At 35.8% G+C, this 21,638-nt stretch overlaps 1 protein-coding gene across 1 annotated transcript; it reads right to left on the bottom strand.

The window, feature by feature from the left end:
* Nucleotides 1–4,253: 4,253 nt before the first annotated feature.
* Nucleotides 4,254–15,870, bottom strand: LOC105230304 (serine protease 7). The gene is made up of 5 exons (XM_011211003.4): nucleotides 15,365–15,870; nucleotides 9,173–9,574; nucleotides 8,845–8,953; nucleotides 5,147–5,433; nucleotides 4,254–4,767 (listed from the first exon to the last, which is right to left on the bottom strand). The coding sequence occupies exons 1-5, from the start codon at nucleotides 15,465–15,467 to the stop codon at nucleotides 4,463–4,465; spliced, it is 1,206 nt and encodes a 401-aa protein (XP_011209305.2). The 5' UTR covers nucleotides 15,468–15,870; the 3' UTR covers nucleotides 4,254–4,462.
* Between the last annotated feature and the right edge of the window lie 5,768 nt (nucleotides 15,871–21,638).

The following is a 21,638-nucleotide window of genomic DNA, read 5'->3' on the forward strand; positions in this document are numbered from 1 at the left end:
GGCTTTTTGTTTTAAGCGTTATAAATACTTGTATAATGGTGAACTTAATATACCCCGTTCAGAGTATAATGATACCCAAATTACGGGAAGTGCCAACAGCACTGTTCTTCTTCTCTTTTTAAATTATTTCCAACGAAAGGACGAAATAACAATATATACTTTTTGAACTGACTTTTATAAGATTTTCTAAAGGAAAAGATGATTGAGGTGTTCTTAAATGAAAGGACAAAAAAGTTGTTGAACAACGAATAAATATCCAAATCATTTAGAAATTGTTAATTTTTGGTTTTGTTGTTATTGTAGTGTTATAAAATATTCGGTAAATAGTTTAATTTTGTCGAGTTGACAAACCTTGTGTAGAAACCAGTAACATTTGTCGTGGCAACGCCCACTAAAATAGTGCTTCTTCTTCTTTACTGGCGTAGACACCGCTTACGTGAATATAGCCGAGTTAACAACAGAGCGCCAGTCGTTTCTTCTCTTCGCTACTTGGCGTCAATTGGATATTCCAAGCGAACCCAAGTTCTTCTCCACTTGGTCCCTTCAAAGGAGTGGTGGTCTTCCTCTTCCTCTGCTTCCCCCGGCGAGTACTGCGTCGAATACTTTCGGAGCTGGAGTGTTTTCGTCCATCCGGCAACATGACCTATCCAGCGTAGTCGCTGTATTTTAATTCGCTGAACTATGTCAATGTCATCGTTTATCTCGTACAGCTCACCGTTCCATCGAATGCGATTAATTAGTGCTACACGGCATATTATTAACATTACTAATCAAGTTCAACTGCCATAAGGTGCAATAAATTTATTTTTATGCTACAGTATTTGATATCCGTTGGTGTATTTTTGGCACGCACTATAAATATGTATGTGTGCGTGAACTCGGTATTTTAACCGGTTTTTGCGCGGCTTTGTTGCGTCTGCTTGCCACCAACTTCGGAAAGGGCGTGTAAATCTAATTAACTTTTGCCTGTCAGGCGCTTGTGGCGCAGCTGGCAGACGAGCAGCACGAACTAAAGCTGCAGTATAAGCGCGATGTGAAAGGCTACATGAATAGACAATAGAGAACTTTACTTCAATAAGTCGATAAGCTTGGCTTTGGTTAAAAAGTTCAAAAGACAATGCTGCATTCAACTAGTTCTAAATGCACGAGTGTATACACATATATATATATATGTATACTACTCGCTGTTATTTTTAAACACATTGTATGTTGCAAATGCAAAGAATTTTCTTAGAAATTGCGAAATTACTACGCTAAGACGGCGTGCTTACATTTAGCTTTTAACGAAATTAGGACAACAAAGCGGCAGCTAAGTCAAATATTTTCAGCTGAGAAACTAATTTCTAACCCGCTGTAGCTATGAGTATACACTTTGCTTCAAATACTTGCGTGGCTTGGATGAAACTTTAACAAATAAACGGATTTATTAACTACTTTTATCGAAAAGAAAACGAAAAAGCTGAGAAAAAAGTAGATATGCTAGTAAAGTCCGCTTGCGGTAAGGTTGACGCCAAGTACTCCAAAATACATTTGGCTATGCTGTAACTAAAATGTCGAAATTAACCAAAATGCCAAGCTAAAAGCAAACGTTTATCCTTGCTTTCCTCCTTATTTACAGCAGTAAATTTTCTGCTGATTGAGTTTTCGCTGAGCGTAAAAGAATGCTTAAACTTTCTGTAAAATCTTGTTTTTTGTTGTACGTGTATTACAATGCATGCCAAAGTGCTTGTAGTGCAAGAGTTTCGCTTATAGAAAATTCGTTAATTTATACAGAACATTTTTGGTAACAACAAGAAATAGTGTGCAAACTAAATTTACTTTAACTACAGTACAGCAAGGTCATGTTGTTCGGAACTTTATTCGCAAAAACTGCTTCCAGCGACTTGTCAAAGTTTGGTATGTGCTTATTGCTGCACTGCGGTTGTACATTTCGGTGCAGAGCATTAACAAGTTTCCTGGTTGGAATGTCCAAATCAAAAGTGTAATTAGATGCTTAGAAGTGTATTTAGCTTAATTGGCAATGACATATTTTTTAGAGCGCGGTCTACCTCTTGATGAAAAGCTGAATTGATTGCAGCGCCTTCGTCAATTCAGTGAAGCTGTTTTGATAGAATTCAGAGCTCACTTCGCTTAAACGATTCTTTTAGATCGCACTTAGTTCAATTATTATTCCACCATATGCTTTGAGCTGCAGAAAAGCCGTTAGCCGTTACTATCCCACTAAGATTAGGATAATTGGACTTGAGACATGTTTGTGCACAAGTGAACTAGTGATTACCTGTATTTTCAGAATTTGTGGAAAGTCTTTCATTTTCGTTATCTGAGTACATACATATCAACAAATATAAGCATTATGTTCACTTTGAAGAATATTTGAAATGAGGTACAAATTATTTGCAGACTATCGACCGGATCGTAATTCCACGTTTCTAGCTCTGTTGTGGCGATTATTATTGGACACTTTAGTTGTCAAAAAAAAAATATAAGAGGTTTAGTTATCACATTCAAAAAGTAATATTTCGGATTCATATTGAAATGAGGTGCCTTCGGTTATCTAATTCGTCAAGTTATCGGGTGTTCGCCCGTAACAGAGAATTTTTTGAAATCGATAACTTCCTTCTAGATATATTTTTTTCAAAATAATACAAACTTCCCAGCTTCGACTATGTGCAATGTAATAGTTAAATGGTCTCCCAATGGTTCTCTTTCAGAAATATTTTCTCTATAAATTTGATAAACATTTCATATAATACTCACTCATATATATTTACTTGCTTAAAGAAATATTTTTGGTTTCTGTATTACTCTGAGGCAATTCTGCTGAGAATATTGAAGACTTTAGATCGCAAGTCAATTGCTGAGCACGTGGGACTACTTACTATACTACAATTGTACGAGCATTCCCCTGCATTCACCCACAAATGCATGTAATCAGCGACCTACATTAGCCACTCCCCTTAATTATTTTAATTCTGATACATAAGAAGCAAATTGGATGCTTATATGCACATATGTATGTTTGCATATATATTTTCTGATTGTATGGCATTGTATACGCCTGGGTCTAATTTATAGCCAACAATATTCTTTTATTAAATGCTATAAGAAGAACCAGTGTCTTGTGGGTATATGTAATGTATGTAAGTTCGTTTATGCCTGATTCAAAGTGAGTACAACTTCTAACATATTGGCAAATATATTTGAGCACACACATACACATGCATTAGTAGATGCACACCCGCATGGGCGTTTACCGTCAAGCACACGTATGCACGCACACACATTGTCAAGCCCCTGGGTAATGACAATAAAGGAAATTAGTACGAAAGCCAACTTGTGGTCTGGAGAGGGCAGGTATGCTGCATAGTTGACCAACTACAGATGATAGTGATAGTGGCATAAGCGAAATTGAATTGCGGTTATTTCCGACTGCGCACTGTTTTATTGTCGCCGCGTGGTTAATATACATATTATGAATGCCTTAGTAATATGGAATGCAACATATTTTGAATGTATGAAGATTGGTAAGGTGGTAATTTGTGGTAAGGTGTATATTAGCATATTTTTTTTTGTTCTTTAGTTCCATAAATCTGTATATACATATGAATGTATATGGAAAATATAGCATTTCATTCATTGGAAGTACCGATATGATAAGAGAAAGTGTTCTCATAGGAAAAAAAAAAAAATTTCTTTATCAAGGGTGATATCTGAAAATATTTGGAAATGCCAAAAACTAATACTACTAGTCAAATTTTTTCGACTTCCTTCATATATATAACTTTTGTTTCTTTCAATAAATATTAAAATTTCCCCATTTCAGCTCAAAGTACTTACGATAATAATACGATATACATACTTGATACGCATATAAGTATGTATAAAATTTATTTCATTAGTGAACTTATGGATCCCGTCAAACGTGATTATAATAACGAGAGTATTTTTTCTCAGCGTAAATAGTGAGGGTGTTTTCGACTGACTAAAGTAGTATAACCGCTGGCAAAAATATTTTTTTTTTATTTATTATATATAAGTACCAGTCGAAATGATACCAGCACTAATTTAGCATAAGCTCTTGCTTTTGTATAATATTTTAATTTTGTCGGTTTAAGTGATTTATACCAGTTTTTGTTCTTTTGTTCCCATACAAGGACATTATTGTACTCTAGAAAAATCATATATTTTAATTTAAATAATATTCGCAACTACCCAAACTCTTAACCTATTAAAAGCAATTTCAACGCAAGTAGTTGATTGAAATTTGATTGATTTATCATGTTTTTTATTAATTTTCATTACTTTTACAGACACATCACTTAAAAATTATTTGCATGATTAACAGCTGGCAATCGAATGAATTGTAAATATAAACCAATGGACGCTAAGCGTAAACACAATTCACTACAGCTACAGTCCATGCCGCCTACTTGTCTCAACTTTATCGAACATTAAACAACAACTACGGGCGCAAGCTCTGCGCAATCCAATCTGTATAATCGGCCACACGCGTATATACCGCCGGCCAACCTTCCAGACCGCAACGATTGCCAAAAGATACAACACCCTCAATGTACCAGCGATTCTGAGCAGTTTGGCGCATTAACGGACCACCGGAATCACCATCACAACTATCCTTGGAGAACTCACCGCCCGCGCAGAGCTGCGACGTAATCAAATTGACATTTCGTGAGGAAAATTTACGCGCGCATGAATCATGATCCACCACTGGCACGGCCAATTCTTGCTTGACATTGCTCTGGCGCGCTGCCGCAGTCGAGCGCACAAACAGCATACATTTAAGGACCAACGATGGCGAAGCATGGCGCATATAAAAATAAAATGAAAGCAAACATTATAAAAGATGTCACATTGAACAATGAAAATACACAAGCGTAAAATGTAAATCTATACTTATACATTCACTACATTCACTACATAAAATGGGCCGTATCATTATGTCTACGTGCGTGTGTGTGTGTGTGGGTGTGTAGTTCAGCCAGCGCCCGTGCTCGGCAACATGCATACGCCTCCTTTACAATTTACTGCTTTCACCCAACTTGCCACACACTCTCACACACATACACGCTTTTATTTGCGCTTATCTCCATATTTATATAGCTGCTGCCGCTTAATACACACTTACCCAATAACGTACGCCCCCAGCCGGCTACTGTGAGCAGCTCACCCACATTGATGGCTTGACGTGTGCTGGCCAACGGCAGGCAAACTGGCCTAATGAAATCCGAGTATGTCACGTCCGCAGACATTCGTATCAGGGCGATGTCGTGATGACGGTCATTGTTGTTGGGTTCGTACTGTGGATGTGGGATCACCTGTTCGTAGCCCATTTTTACAACTTTGTTGTTGCAATCGTCTTGTATGCAATCGATTTCCTTACTGATATCATACTCGCCCAGATGAATCGACGACCTGCATATGGTGCGGATCGAGGATTGCGAAATTTCCGGTTTGACAACGGTCGCAGATAGCGGTAAGGTGGTTTACGAGGTTTTTTTGTTGCGGATTCGCCAGTTCACATGATGGTAGTAGTGGTGAAATGCGCAAGCATCGGAAATCCATTCGTTCGTGTGTAAATTGAAAAATGCGAAAAATAAAATGAAATTAAATATAAATTAAATAAACTGTAAGTGACGTTATTGTTTTTGCGAAATGATGTGTGAACTTAGCCTGAATATGCTGGGTAATTCCGTATGTAAAGGGTGGTTCAAGTGCTTGTAACTTATTTTTCTTAATAAAATTAAATTTTTACGACATAAAATATTTTACGGGGATATGTATGTGTAGCTTAGTATCACTTAGTAAAAAATAAATATCATTAAATTTCAAAAAATATAAGATTTATATTTACGCCTTTTCATTAGTACAATAATGCTAAGAGGTCTAAAACTCAAGATAAGCTTTTCAAGTATGCAGAAAACTTTAGTTTTTTTATTACCTAAGAGCTTAATCATCATGCTCTGAATGGAAGAAATTGAGTTTTCTACAAAACTTGTAACACATTGAAGCAAGCGTCGGACACCCTATTAAATATATATATGTATATATAAATGCTCAGCATAACGAGTTGAGTTGATTTTGCTATGTTCATGTGACTGTCTGTATACGAGTATATGCCAACTAGTCCCACAGCTTTTGAGATATCAATCTAACCAAAATGCTGCTCATTTGTCGGAACCGCCGCCATATATGATATCATAACGAAATTAAGCATGGATTGTTGGCTAAAGTAATAATGCAATGTACGCAGACATTTTTCAGATCGGAGGAGAGGTGGCACTCAAACTGAATGAACGCAGACAAGTTCTTGTAAAGAAACTTTTGTATTTGCAAAGAGTATTTAGCTTTAATGAAATATAAGTTAATGCTTTTTCTTGCTTTTCTTGCAGTAGGGATGGGAAGTTCCAGTTTAGTTGGACAAAATAGTGTATTAAAAAGTCCAAATCCCACAAAGCGATTCTGTTCGAAACTATTAAAACTAAAATAACTGATTGAACCGATTTAAAGGAACGACTTAAATTAAATTAAATACTATTGATCACAAATTGGTTTGTACCTAAGCATAGTTGCAATTTAGTACATATGTTACATCCTCACCTACGCACAAGTTTAATGATTTTTATTTTTACGGTTAACTATCGTCGTTGTTATGTCTTAATGAAGTTAACTAAGCATGTTGTTGATTGCTATGTCATTGTGTAGCATAATTACAATAATCAAGAAAGTTACTTCTCATAAAAAAACACTTATGTCATCACCGCCATAAAGGAAACTCGAAATGCACATTATTTAATAATAGTAATGCTTTTGTTATAGCATTTGTACTGCCACAATAAATTCAAGTCCTTAAATTGTTATGAAATTGTGTCCCTTAAACACACTTCCTCAATCAGGAAGATTTCTGTCAAATTATTCTCACGTATAATTAACATACAAAATAGACTCATCAGCAAGAAAATTAGTACCGTAACTGCATGCCTTATATTTATGGCATACGCGTGTGAATTTAACAAATTTTCCATTAAATTGAGCACTGAATAAATTAAATGAAAATAGCAACTGAGCAACTGCACGGCAATAAAGAACGAGCTTGATTGGCCTTCAACGGCATCGCCACCAATTTCGATCTATCGTTTTAAAATTGCATAACAAATTAAGCAAATTTCTATGGGAAGCCTTGATTATCGCGCTCTCGCATTAATCCATTTCGAAATTATTTGTGAAATTAAACAGAAAGTGGAAATTGCACCGAAATATGTTTATAAACCATTAAATTATTACGAGCATTTGAGCAAAGTCCCCACATACACATGAAAATATGTTTATGAACTATTTAAGCCGCTTTTATGCAGGCATATTTAAATGGCAGTGTATTTCAGTTAGCTTGGGACCCATCTATTATGCGCTTTGAAGGGGATAACTTTGAATGTCTGCCATTAGAAATCCACAAAAATCGATTATGTGCGATAGCAGCATATTATGGTCTAATAACACTGGTTTACAGTCATTTTGTGACGGCGACGTTACAGACTGTTTCTCCCTAATTTTGGGTTACTAAAACCGAAAATGATAGTAAAAAATATGTAAAAATTTTTCGGAATTTTTTTATGTTATAGTCAAGAAGTTAAGGTGGCAAACCACCGCCATTTACTAACATTACAAAAATAGCTGTACGCGATAGAGAATTATTGAACTCAAATTCGTAATCAAGACTCCTCAAATACACCACAGACCTCTTAGCACATCGGTCGCAAATGATTTGTCAGTTTTCATGAGTAGTGTAATTTTGCTCGCGCAGCTTTATATGATTAAGCACAAAAGGTTTCGATTAATATTAATTAATTTGAAGAGTATTGATTAAATCTGTGTGCTGTGCGAGATTGATTTTATGCCACAAGAAATTTGGGTTATAATTACTTGAAATCGGTTTCGCTAATGCTATTGTTGTTGATGTAACCGCGAGAAATGAGTATGAAAGCTTCTCAGAAATGCCACTGAGTTGTATTGTTATAATCCTTTAGCTATAGATTATGCACGCTGTGGCGTATGAGTTACTAATGTTTAATGAAAAGTTATAGTGAATAAAAAAGAAAAAATAGTGGTTAGCTCAGCTGAGTATTAATTATTGAAGCAAATAAAGCAGATATTGCCACTATTGAAATATCATATCATAAACATTTTTTCTCAATTTTGAGGAAATAAGTATCGTCATTGACGATATTGGGCAACACCTTAGCAATGCCAATACCACGAAAGAGCAAATTTGCTTATACTATATATCAGCTTGGCAGTTTCATTAGCAAGTATAAAACAAGATATTTTAAAGTTATATAATACACTGTTGTGTTTTGCAGAGCCTTTGAAAATACAATGATAAACAATTCGCATTTCTATGAATTTTATCATTTTGCCAGCTTTCTTGACTTATATATTGTATATACTGCTATTTACTGAGCTTTCCAATTAAAATATTTAATTTTACGGTAAATGGCTTATAAGTGTGTATTTCTTGCTATAAAATCTAAGAACTAGGACTGAACGAATAATGTACACACACAAGCATAAAAATCGAAAATCAAATTGCCGCAGAAAAGGATTACCGCTATTTTAAAAGCAAACGTATCGGTTGACAAAATTATATATACTCGCTCTTATAGGTAGCTAAACATAAGTTCATGCAATTATGGCTACGGGAAGTATATGAAGAAGTATTTGTATACACATGTTATAGATATGTACATACATATATGTATATATATAAGTATGTCTGTGCGCATTAGTGTGTAATATATTCCATAAATATGCCAGAGCACGTCTACTTACAGTGGACCAATTTCCGTTTCGATGGCTCCCACAACACAGTGACCTGCTGTCAGCACATAGCGTTGATTTATCAAACTGCCGCCACAATTGAGTATAGGCTTGCCGTTCTCTATGTAAGTAGGCGCAGGCAAGTGCGAGAATAACAAGAAACAAAAACAAAAACAAAGAAGATGGTATGAGTATGAAAAGCATTGAAATTCAAATCAATAACGGCGATTTAATCTACAACAAACAAGAAATAACAACATCAGCAGCAGCAACAGCAAAGCTGTAAGTTGCCTCCCCCACCCCCTAGCTATAAAGCCCCACATAGTACATATACACTTACTCTGTATGTATTCGAGCAACACCATCCATGGGTATTGATCCAGTGCCGTGTCTTTGCCATTGTAAATTTTATCATTCAGTGAAGTTGGACCACATTCTGGCGGCACCGGTAGCACATTGCCTTTACCATTGCTCGGCGATGGTGGATTGACAGTCGATGGGCGACGCGTTGTCGTTGTTGTTGTTGATGTTGGATTTTCGTCATCATCCGATGAATCGTAACCTTTATCAGGCGTACAACAGACATACGGTGAACGTCCATAACCGTTGACGCATTGAGATTTCTGCAAGAACTCACGATCCGCTGCCGCTAAGTTGTAGCGTTGTACTACTTCAAGCAGGCTGGGGCATTCGTAAATGGAGACACAATAACCCACTTTGGCATTCGGATTGCGACAGCGTGCTAATCAAGTATAAGAGATGAGAAATGTATATGTATGAGTGAGCGTAACTGTATTTAAGAGCGTACAAGAGATAAGCTGAAATAAGAAGAGCGCATGAAATTTACGAATGGTGTGCTGTTGAGAGCGCAACACACGCGAGTACAAAAATAAATGAGAGAATTTCCCAAAATGCTTCGGCATGTGCACGATTCACTTTTGAGAGCAAGCAAACGACGATAAGAAAAACGACAGCAGCAGCAGTAGTGAAGGCAGCAGCTGGGCACTGCTTGCGGAACAGCATCTGTGCGCTGCTTCCGAATGCCACCATTATACGCTACGCTCCAGTCAAGCACCCGCCCATCGTGAATTGTCGTTGGCGTTGTCGTTGACGTTGTTAGCATGACAGTGGCAATGGACTCAACTAAAAACAGCAATTCGCATTGATTGCATTGAACTTTGGCTTTGTTTGTATCATATTTTTGTTATTTGCTTAAATCGGTTTCTTCTCTTTCCGTTTCTTTTTTTGGTTCTTGTGGTTTTTTTTTTCATTCACATCCCATTTGTTGCCCTTTTTGCGGCTTTCATTTGCCTGCTATTACCCGCGCCAATGACTCACCGACGGTGGGATTTGCGTAAATGTGCGACGGCGATGACACCGACCGACACTGAGCCAACACAAACTAGCCCAGCAGCCGCAGCAGCAACAACAAAAACAACGGCAAAAATAAACCATTTTATTCAACTCAATTACACTCGCAACTTTATGTTGTAAGATTACTTGTAATGATAATGCCGAAGTTAAATACAGAAGAATTATGAGTAGCTGCTGGTGCATGGCCTCTGTGTACTGAAGACTACCGTCTTCCACTTATACTATTATGGGCGCGAAACAAAGAAGTGAAAACGAAATGAATAGCGTTTTCGTATTGAAAGTAGTAAATGGTGAATGGGCATTAAGGCGTATGACAGGACATTTATATCGATCGTGTGGCTGTAAATTAGCTTGTTTCAGGCAATAAACACAAATTAACGGTTCCTCCGATTAGCTGGCACCTAGTCATTGCTTCAAATGTCGGTATTAACTGCTTTATTTTATCTCAACAGCACTAAAAGTGCGCCAAATCACATTTCGTGAGAAATTTACGCTATCGAAGCAGCATTAATTATGAGAGAATTTTACATTTGCATGACAGATTTGGTAGCAAGAGACCTTAATTACTTGCCTGCGATTAGTTTAGTGTGTTCGAAGGGTTTAAAAGAAAATTTTGTGATATATTTTGGTAAATGATAGCATTAGAAAGAGCTGGTATGGGGCAGAATGGTATTATTTTTGTAGGATTTCTGAAAATTTTACACAATTAATTCATATATACAAGCATTTCTATTTTATATTTGTTTTAATCATATTTCAAACTTTAAATTTATGTGTGCATTAAATATTTCTAATGACTTGGGGCAATTCAAAAATCGCATACAAAATATGGTCAGATTAGCGTTTTAACTACGTCAAATATGAAAAGTTTAATTAAAATTGCGGAAATTTTTAATCTTACGCTAATTTTATGACATCCTGTACAATTAAGCCACATAATATTAAGCCCTATCCACTTTGATGGCTTAAAGCTGTTGCCAAATGGCTTTCGATTTGAGTAGTAATTTTGAGCATTAACAGTGAGTAATTAATTTTTATTTTAACACAAACTCATTAATATTTTCTGGCTGTAATCAAATGTAATTTGGTTTGTGATATATGCACTTTAGGAATGTAGATCGTTCAGTTCGGTGCATGTGAAAGTGATTATTCAGTTATTTGATTATTGCATTAGATAGTCTCAAAATTTAACATGAGCTTTTGAAATATAATTTTAGGTAATTAATCAAAGATTTTTTCTCACCGATATTTTTTTTTTTATAACCAACTAGAGGCCCCGTCCACGCTTCACTGTGGCTGATACATAGATAATACTAATACTACCATCTATATGATTTCCATTAGTTGGATTATAACAATTAGTTAATGAGATATAGCCTTTTTGTGAAGCAACTTGTGTGAGTTTACAAAAAAATGGATCAAATGCATTTCGTGTATTAATAAAGCATTTGGTTTTTTGGGAAAATACTGTTGAATTTGAGCTCAGGGAAATCCATCGTTCAAAAGATATTTGCTAAGCTGAAAACAGGCGAAATGAGCAAAGTAGGTGCCTCGCAAGATCATAATCCAACAAAAACAACGAATAACTGATTCTGGGAAGTGTTTAAATGCTCTCTAAACGGAATAAAGCCGAAATTTTTCGGCAGTGATAGAAACATAGCTCCATCATTTCCCACTGGAGTCCAATCGACAGTCATTGTAGTGGACTGCACATGATGGACCGGTTTTCAGGCGTGGAAAAACGAAAAAGGCGGCTGGAAAGGTTATGACATCAGTTTTTTGGAAAGCACGTGGTATAATACATACTCAACGACTGATTACTGAGCCAGTTATAATCTATTCCACTGCGTATTTGGTTGCAGTTCCATTTTTCTATTACAAATACTTAGCAATTGTATTATTTTCGAGAAAACTCCGTTTAAAAATGTACGCATATGTTCAAATGATTCCTACAAACATGAATATTGAACAAATGCTTATGATTTAAAATATAATTTTTGTATTTGTAAGTTGTATTAAACTTTGACATAAAGAGATAAAAGGTATCCTATGTCCTTACCCTGGTTCTAAGCTACCTCTGGACAAATTTTCAGTCAAATCGGTTCAGCCGTTCTTGAGTTATAAATGGTGTACCTAACAACAACTTTCTTTTATAGATACATATATGTAGATATAAGACCGAAACTTTGGCCAAAAATGTTTTTTTTTTTTTTAGAAACCGCCATTCAAAAAACAATTAGTTTATTACTTCAATTAGTTACTAGATTTAACATTATTTCAACAAAATCTGTTTGGTGTTTTTAATTTCAAAGGATCCAGTTCAGAGATGTAGTGGTCACCGCCGAATGTCTTTTTTGAGAGGAGCTCTCGGAGATCAGCTGTAGTTCCTTTCTAAAAAAATATTTTTTCTTATACTAAATATTAAATTGCAGTTAAAAGATACTCCAGATACTAGATATGTGTACAAAATTTTGGATTTATAAATGTAAATTTTTTTTAAGAAAAAGTTTTTGGAAAAATCACTTTTTGTCGGCCTTCTGTCTATATATAACACGTTAAGCTCTTGAATTGATGTGACTAAATCGATATCGATACACTTGTGATTTTTGATAACATTTTTGATTTTCGATCTAAAAAAAACATAAATAAATATATATGCATGTGTTAACAAATTTAGAGAAATAAATATGGTTATTGTAACACTATTGTGTGGGCAAAAGATTCGCTTTGAAGATATTAAATTTATTTTTCGACCGGCTAATTTTGGTATTTATTTTCATTTTACCAAAGTTTTTGTCATACAAGTTTGATACTTTCAAAAGCACAAAAGCAAATTGTATATGTGTTCTCTTGCTGCTAGCCATTTGCTGCATTTCGATTGTACACACAGACATATTGCTATACCCAATGCTCGCTTCTCACTCAATTAACTTAAAAAAAAGTCTAGTAGCTGTTATTGTGTTTTCAAATTACTCTTCGTTAGGCTTATCACGATTGCTAAATTTATCAACAGAAATCTGATATCTCATGACTAATAAATGCATATTCGCCAAATTAATTATTTTCGCAGTTCGTTCGATTTAATTAAACTGAAAATGTGAGTAATTGTCACTCGCACAGTACAACACAATTTATTAGGAATTTGCATTGTTTTAATTAACGAAATATTTGCATGATGACCCGAGGTAAGTTATTTTCGTATTTATTAACAATGGTGAGAGAATTAATATTTTATTTTTTGGTATGGATTTTCTCGGAAATACTCGTGAAATTACAACGCTCCAACTTCATTTGGAAGTGTACTAAATTGTATACAAATGGCGAACACGCAATTTCCCAAATGCTTTTTGTACATATATTTGATTTTGTCAAATATATTTTGATTGAGTTCATATATAAGTTGGGATCGGACTACATTACTGTGAAGTCAGTGTCATATTGAGGTTAGAAACAGGTGATAAATATGTAGACTAATGACTCGCGATGAGTTCCATACCTTTCAATACCTCTTTATTAAAACTATATTCGATAAGCTTAGTTGAGTGAGTTTCAGAAAGTCTTTGAGACATGATACAACATGATTTTTCTTGCCTTGACATATCTTTTACCACCTAGAGATATTCGTCGTGACCAATGCCAAAGGACTATATGTATATCTTCTGCAGAACCTTTCTCTCGAAAACTAGTAACGTCGACTCATCGGATGTTGTCATCGTCCATGCCTCTGCACCATATAGCAGCACGGAAATAATGGTTTTTATTCGTCGAGGGAGGACTTTTCTTTTCAATTGCCTACTCAGTCCAAAGCTGCACCTGTTGGCAAGAGTTACTCAGCGTAAGATTTCGACATTGTTGTTGCTGTTAATGCTGGTTCCAATATAGACGAAATTATCTACAACTTAGAAGTTAGAACTATCAACAGTGACGTAGGAACCTAGTCTCGAGTGCGACGACTGTTTGTTTGATGACAGGAGATATTTCGTCTTGCCCTCGTTCACTAAACTATAAAGAACATTTGTGCATATTAATGATCAATGTGGCCCGTTGAGTCGATTTAGCAATGTTTGTTTCTCTGTCCGTCCATCGGTACATACGAAAACTAGTCGCACAGTTTTAAAGATATTGACCTGAAACGTCGCTTTTGCACCAAGAAGCTGCTCATTTGTTGAAACCGCCGATGTCAGACAACTAGCTGCCATACAAATCAAGATAAAACTGTGAGGGGAATATGCATAGCTTCGGTGCAGCTAAAGTTAACTTTTTTCATATTTTCAGGTATATACTCGTATTATATGTTGGGAATTACAGTGAACTATAAAGTACAGTATACTCTGGCATAAAACTTTCAACGAAAATCTTTAAAAATCGCTTTGATGTCGAACAAAGCTATAAATATTGTAAGGAGAATTATTTATGTGGTATGGAATTATTTCTGTTTTGAGTTTTCGATTCAATTTAAATCTCTCGCTGGCTAAATTTGTGGTGGTGAATGAACTGTGGCAAACGCAAATAATTGTAATCAGAATTATGCAGTCTTCCATTATACATCAACACGATAATATTAGCATTATTATCAGCGCTGTACTGTATTCCTAATTAAATTAAGTGCCCAATTTTGTTCCATGCATTTTTTATCACATTTTAATCTACACGTAAATATGTTTTTTGTGAAAAGTTGTAACAAATCAAGCGCTTCTAAAATTTTTCCTGCCTCCACCATACTTGTTGCTGCCACACGCACACACTGCTAAACACACGCACAACTTCCAATGCTAATATTTATAGCGGCTCTGTGTTGTTTTTGTTGCTTTGTGGCCGTTCTAGATGGCTTAAAATAGCCACTGAATGTTTAATGCTCCAATTCCCCTTCGAAGCGCTATGTACACGCATCCCCACGAATGTTGCGGCGGCTGCCCACCTTCCTGCCGCTTGTCGCCTGTTGCCTGCCTCCTGTGGCGGCCTTGTCACACGCCTGTCGTACATATGTTCGCTTAAATTGTGCTTACTTAGCTTGTACGTAAATCTGTTTGTATGCAGGCATGTGTGCGTGACTCATATGAGATTATACATATATTATGTATAATATGTGTGTGTGTTTGTGCAATGAATTTGCAAGTACGCACACACATTGAGATATGTACGCATTGCAGGTACTTACCCTGCGCTGTGGCCGTTGAAAATAACGCAGCGATGAAAACCAGGCAAAATTGCCATTGAGGCATATTAAATCGTGCGGATTTTCCCACATTGCACAACCGCATATTGAGCGAATTTTATTTGCGTTTGATTGTTGTTATACGTTTTTTCTTTGTTGTTCTTTGTTTTTTACAACAGCGAACACGTTTGTTTTTACTATGTATGTGGGTTTGTGTGTGTGTGTGAACTTTTTTGCCTAGAGAATTATTTTCGGTTTACAATTATTTAATTAATGGCACACTTTACTTGAACAAACATCAAATACAGTTTATTTCAACTGCTACGCACATACAATTTCATCTATTAATATTTATTAAAATCACACTTTATGTATGAATCATCGATATTTGAATAGAAACTAAAAGCAATTGGTTGAAAATATAGTATCCATGCGTTCACAATACGATTTAAACGAGATTCACTTAAATTCTACTTCAACGTTTCGCCAGCGACTGAGCGCATTTGATCGCCAACGCTAAGATTATAAATGTGTAGCTTTAATATTAAACCGGCCGATCGATGAGCTACTAGTATAAGGAACCCGCTGAGAACGCAAGTCTCTACGTACTTTCATGTGTATGTTTGTACGTATGTATGTGCACATGACCCAGCGTCAGCTGGCGATAATCAAGACAGACTTGTATTCACTGTGCATTCACAAAAGCTCATCTACACATATGTACATACTATGCACATACATTTAATATACATATACCCGAAGCATGCTCTGCTCAGCAAGACTGTAATCAAGATGAAATCGCTACAGTTTGTTGCTTATGTTCATGTCTTCACCCCACCTATCGATTGATAAACTTGTCATGTTTGCTGGCGTTTTCGTTCTTATTGTTTACTTTTGGCACATACACCGTAGAAACAAACACACACACGCCATACGTACGTGTATATAATCTATGTATGTACTTTCGACATTACACGCTCATCTTAATGCGTTGACTGTGCGTTGAGCGCTGTTGCCGAGATTCCTAAAACTTATTACCAGTTTTGAATTTAGTTGATTACACTGAGAGAAACCAACACACACATTTGCCTGTTATTATTCAGCAAGCGCTCATAGCTTATGTTCATATTTTTGTAATGTTGTGATGAGCTGACGCTATTGCTTTAAGCGGATATTTTTGCAGCTTCTGTTCTGTGCACACATGCATATTTACAAAGATGCTAGTACAAATATATCTGTGTATATGTGGTATATATAATATACGTCATATATGTATGTATTTTTTACCGCAAGCTACTTTGTTTTGTTTTCGGCTGTTCTTCTGAGAGCGTGTGGGAAGTGGTGCAGAAAGGCACTTTTTAAGTGATTTTGAGGGGTTTCCCTGCGCAGCATTTAACGCTGTTGCTGTTGTTGTTGTTGCCTACTTGTTACTAATGATACTTTCCAAAGCTTATTGTATTTTGCTTGCTTATCGCTTTCTGTCATTTGTCACCCACAACGGCATGAAGAATTGCGTAGGTAATAAATTGACATGTGCATTATCATTTTCTTTGGTTTTGAGAAAGTGATTGACTTTTGCAGTTCTCAAAAAGTGCTTCGACTTTTTTAACAAAAGCCAACGACTTAACAAATTATAGCCTATCAGAAATTGTGAATGAAATTACTTTGAAGAATGCAAATATACAACTTGAAAAAAAAATATATAATTACTGGAAAAAATATCTTTATCCAAACTCAATTTTGAAATCATCGCTTATAACAATAAAAACAAAGGAGCTGTGGCGTTTTATGAACTCAGTATTCTTTTTGTGCGTCCACCCACTTTTATGGAAAAGTGTGTTCCTTTCAAGCAACTCCATCAATGTCAGCACAATATTTGTGAATACTCTCGCAAATAAGAACCAAACCTACAGCTACATATACTTCACAAATACATACATGGACATAACACAAGACGGCTTTTGTTGGCCAAACTCGTAGCTTGTGCACGAGCGGGTGACAAAGCAAACGAAGGAAACCCAGTCGCTCCTGCACGGGCGACACGCTTTACGGTCTTATACAATATGTCCATAAGGAAGGGTTTTATCACATCCTTTTTATACTCTTGCGACATGTTAAACAATTTAAAAAGTGCCATGACTGAGCAACTAATTAAGATACATAGCTGTAATTCGACCAGAGGGCCCCAGTAGCAAGGAGCACCTGTAGATAAGAAAATTGCAAAAATGGGCATTATCCCACCCTCTGAAGGGTTCATATCTCCCAAACCATTCAAACTATAATAATTAAATTTACTCAGCAAAAATCCATTAAGCATCCCTACTGACACTGTAAAAATGAATGAAATCACATGATAACCCCGACCACTTCTCATATCACGGTATTGTTAATTTGGCATTCTTATGTCACGGTGAGAAAACGAGCAAAATTGAAGCAAAACCTCGCTTACTTCCAATATAACACTTTTTTAAATTCCATCTGATTCTTTCACTTTCCGGTATAACTAGATACAACTTAGAAGGAACAGTGCCTTTGAAGTGTGCCGTATGACCAAAAATTGTCCAAATCGAAACAAAACTGTTCAAGCCCTTAGGTACTGAATATGTGGACCCCAGTATCTATAGTTGAGTTTTTACCGAAATTATTGGTCTTTGTGTGAGATATATGTACATATATATAATTGAAATTCAGTGGTAATCATCTTTTTATTATAATTGTATGGCTCTGAGTCAAAATTGTGTTGAATCCGATCAAAACGTTCCTTAGCCTCATGTAAAAATTTTCGCATTTGAGTGTTATTTTATGCCGCAAGTGAGTTATCTCATTGAAATTGAGAGAGCATGTTTTCCTGATAACACTGTGTTTGTGTGCTTAAAAAATAGATAAAATCGAGTGAGGACGATTTGGTATAATTTTCACTTTTATTGAAATCCATTCCACGATTTCGTCGAACAATGAATTTGAACCCTTTCGCTACATTTTTCAATATTGTCAATACCTGAAGTTATTTAGTACCTTTCATAACTCAAAAGCCACTCGAATATATTGATATGAATTGAATTTAAAATACTTGTATATCCGTTGTTCAATCTGAACGAGATGATCAGCATTCTCGATAACGGGTTTGAGATTGTATTCCCATCAAAAGTTGAAAACACCAATTTCTAATGTATTTGTTGGATTGTAGGACTTACCAATTTGTTCAGCATACAAATTAGTTTGGAAAACGATATGATCATAAATTTTGGAATTCGTTGAAAATTGAAAAAATTTTGGCGGAGAGCATATTTTCGATAATAATAGTAGGCCGCTGTTTCGGGCCAGCAAACGCTTCTGGTGGTGCATAAAATTTTGCTTATTCCACGTGGGTAGGAAAAACACTTCATGGCTACCCACTAGCTCCGTGACAGGAACTTTGTCGTCGCTATTGAAAATTTCTTACGAATTATGAGTTCTATTACCAAGAAAATCAACTAATATGTAGTATAGTTTTCATGCCATCGCAAAGCTCCAAATATAAAATTGTCCTGTTTTCATACTTATATTTTCTTACAGATATTTTCTTACAGACTACTGAGTATACTTTTTTATTGAGAATTTTAATTCCATAAATATTTGCATATCGAACAATATAAATTTAAAGTTAGGGGTATAAAACTCATTATTTCACAAAAAACTATATCCAGCGAGCACAAGCCCAAAACTACTTATGTAATAACAACGTGTAAAGTACAACTTGATTACTGGAAGTACTGCCAAATTGCAGCAACACTCTCTTCATGCTTGCATCAAGCAAACAACTAATGACTTTAATGAATGTAATTCGAAATAAACTGCTCTTTAAGCAGGCATATTCAAAGTTTCTCCATAGACAGTTGAAATATGTGCCGTCTGCTACCAAATTTCGTAATTCATTAACAAAATGCTCTCGCACTTCTCAGACATGGAAATTTCGCAGTTAGCTTTCAGCAGTCAACCATCAAGACAGATGTTACAGAACGTTACAAGCGCGTTGTAAATAAACTTAATTAGCTGCTTGAAATTCCAGCTCGCAGTTCATTGGCCAATTAGACGAATGCACGAGCTAATTGTATGCCGTTATGCGCCGCGATGCAGGCACTGCAAATTGACTTTAACAAACGCGATTGCCAATGCTCCGAGAATATTATTTTATAATATATTATATTATATTTTTCTGATTCGATTTTTCGAAAGAGTTCTGTTACTTCAAAGTTTAGTATGCCATATAAATGCAGAGAATCCAAATATGATGCAAGGAAGCATATACTATAGATCTCTTAGTCCGGGCGATCGTAGGTCTAAGCAACAATCTTTGTGAAACAAATTGCTAACATCTAATTATCCATTCCACGCTTACCAACTTTTCAAATATATCGATTTTTTTATTATTAATTAGCCATAGCATATCAGTGGGTTTTGTATTAATTCGCCAATATGTGTATATTATCATTATTGCATAATATACGTACACTTATCTACAGAGCTCATCTTTAGAACTAATCTTTCTAGGAATCGCGCTATTGAGCGTCATCAAAGCCGTACTTCTATAGCCGTCGTATCAGTGCGCTTAGTACTTGTATAACGTTTTGAAGTAAATAGAGAGCACTTAGCCGACAAGATCGAAGAGATCGGATATTGTGATAGAGCAAATTTTAATATTTCTCTGAGCTAATGGGAGACATCATTTAGTATCACACCAGGGAACTTTAGAGCTTAATCAATCGATGAGGTACTAGAAAATAACATTTCCTTGCACTTTGTAGAAAAATTCAAACATAATGAGAGTAGTCAGTGACTTCGAGGTGCATTGGAAACTAACTGTATTCGATTCGTCAAGCATTGGAGAGAAGGGAATCGAACAAACTATTCGAGATATTCAAGCAAACGGTCAGCACTTGCGATGCAACCCTGCCGTAAGACGTCTTCTAAACATGTCTTTTGATGCAAGTCCAATGACAATATGATTCTTTTTCAGTAGATATGGAGCAAAGAAATGGCGAATCGAAGACAACTAGTCGTTTCTAACTCTCCGAGCATTATTTGATAAAAATTTTCATTGTTGACGTTCTTCCAATCCAAGCTAGCATCTTTGTGTGTTTTTAGTTTTTTTTTTTCTTAAAAAGCACTCCTAAAAACGTCTTTGCAACAGAGTGCGACAAAAGCATTATGCTCTCAAGACAGCTTTACAGACTAAGAATTTTATTTTGCGTTCAAAATTGTTAACTTTGAAAATCCAATTATGCTGCAAGTATTTTGTAATCCCATGTTAGAAACAGCTTATCGTCTTAAATCATTTTTCGTTATAGACTCAGACGATAACTTAAAACTGCTTTACGCATTTACTTATAAAACAAAACGTTGCTACGAACTGAGTAATTTCAATTGAAACTGAATTGATTTTATTCTTTTTATTTCTCAACTAAGTAAATTATTAAACTTTGCAGAAAGTAACTTTACGCAAACGAGCCGAGCAACTGATTGCCTAAACTAGGGATGACGTTTTATTTTCCCAAAGTTTCATGCAACTTGGCAACTCACCTTACTGCAGCCACTAGTTCACTGCCAGCCACAGCTGTTGCCATTTCCGCTGCCCTTTACTTATAGTACAAACCATTTGGCGAAAGCGCCAGTCGCCGTTCGTCGACTGCCGTTACTCTCTTACCAAAGGTCAGTGCACACACAAAGCAGAAACAAATACACAGCCGCACAGACACATACACAAACAGGAAAAGAAAAAGGAAAACACAAAATATGACCACTAAAAAGGATTCGAGTAGTCTTGGTGAGTACGTGAGTTGTTGTTGTGAGCGTGTGGAAAGCGCGTGCGAAAACTTTTCGGCGAGTCATTAACATTTAAACAAAATTTTCAAATGGAATGAAAACGAATGTTATTCACCATTAAACTGCACTTAGCAGGGTGCACAGTGTTAATGCCGGTCTACCTACTAACATAATAAGTTTACACTTTATAAATAATACATACATACGTATACATATACCTGTAGTCTTTGCTTTATTTGTAGTTGCTCTTTTGGATTACTGAGTTTGTGGCGTTGCTAATTGCTGCCATAAATATTTTTGCAAAACTCGTAATACAATCAAAAAATTATAATGAAATAATTCAAATATAAGCAAAATTTTTTTTGTATGTATTATTTACATATATTTAGGGTGCTTTTTCAGAGCTTTAGAATTTACTAGTGTGATAAATGTGTTATCTGCTGTCAAAGAAAGCACTTGGCGTGGACATTTACTC

This window comes from Bactrocera dorsalis, chromosome 2 (genome assembly GCF_023373825.1).
Source record: "Bactrocera dorsalis isolate Fly_Bdor chromosome 2, ASM2337382v1, whole genome shotgun sequence".
NCBI lineage: Eukaryota > Metazoa > Arthropoda > Insecta > Diptera > Tephritidae > Bactrocera > Bactrocera dorsalis.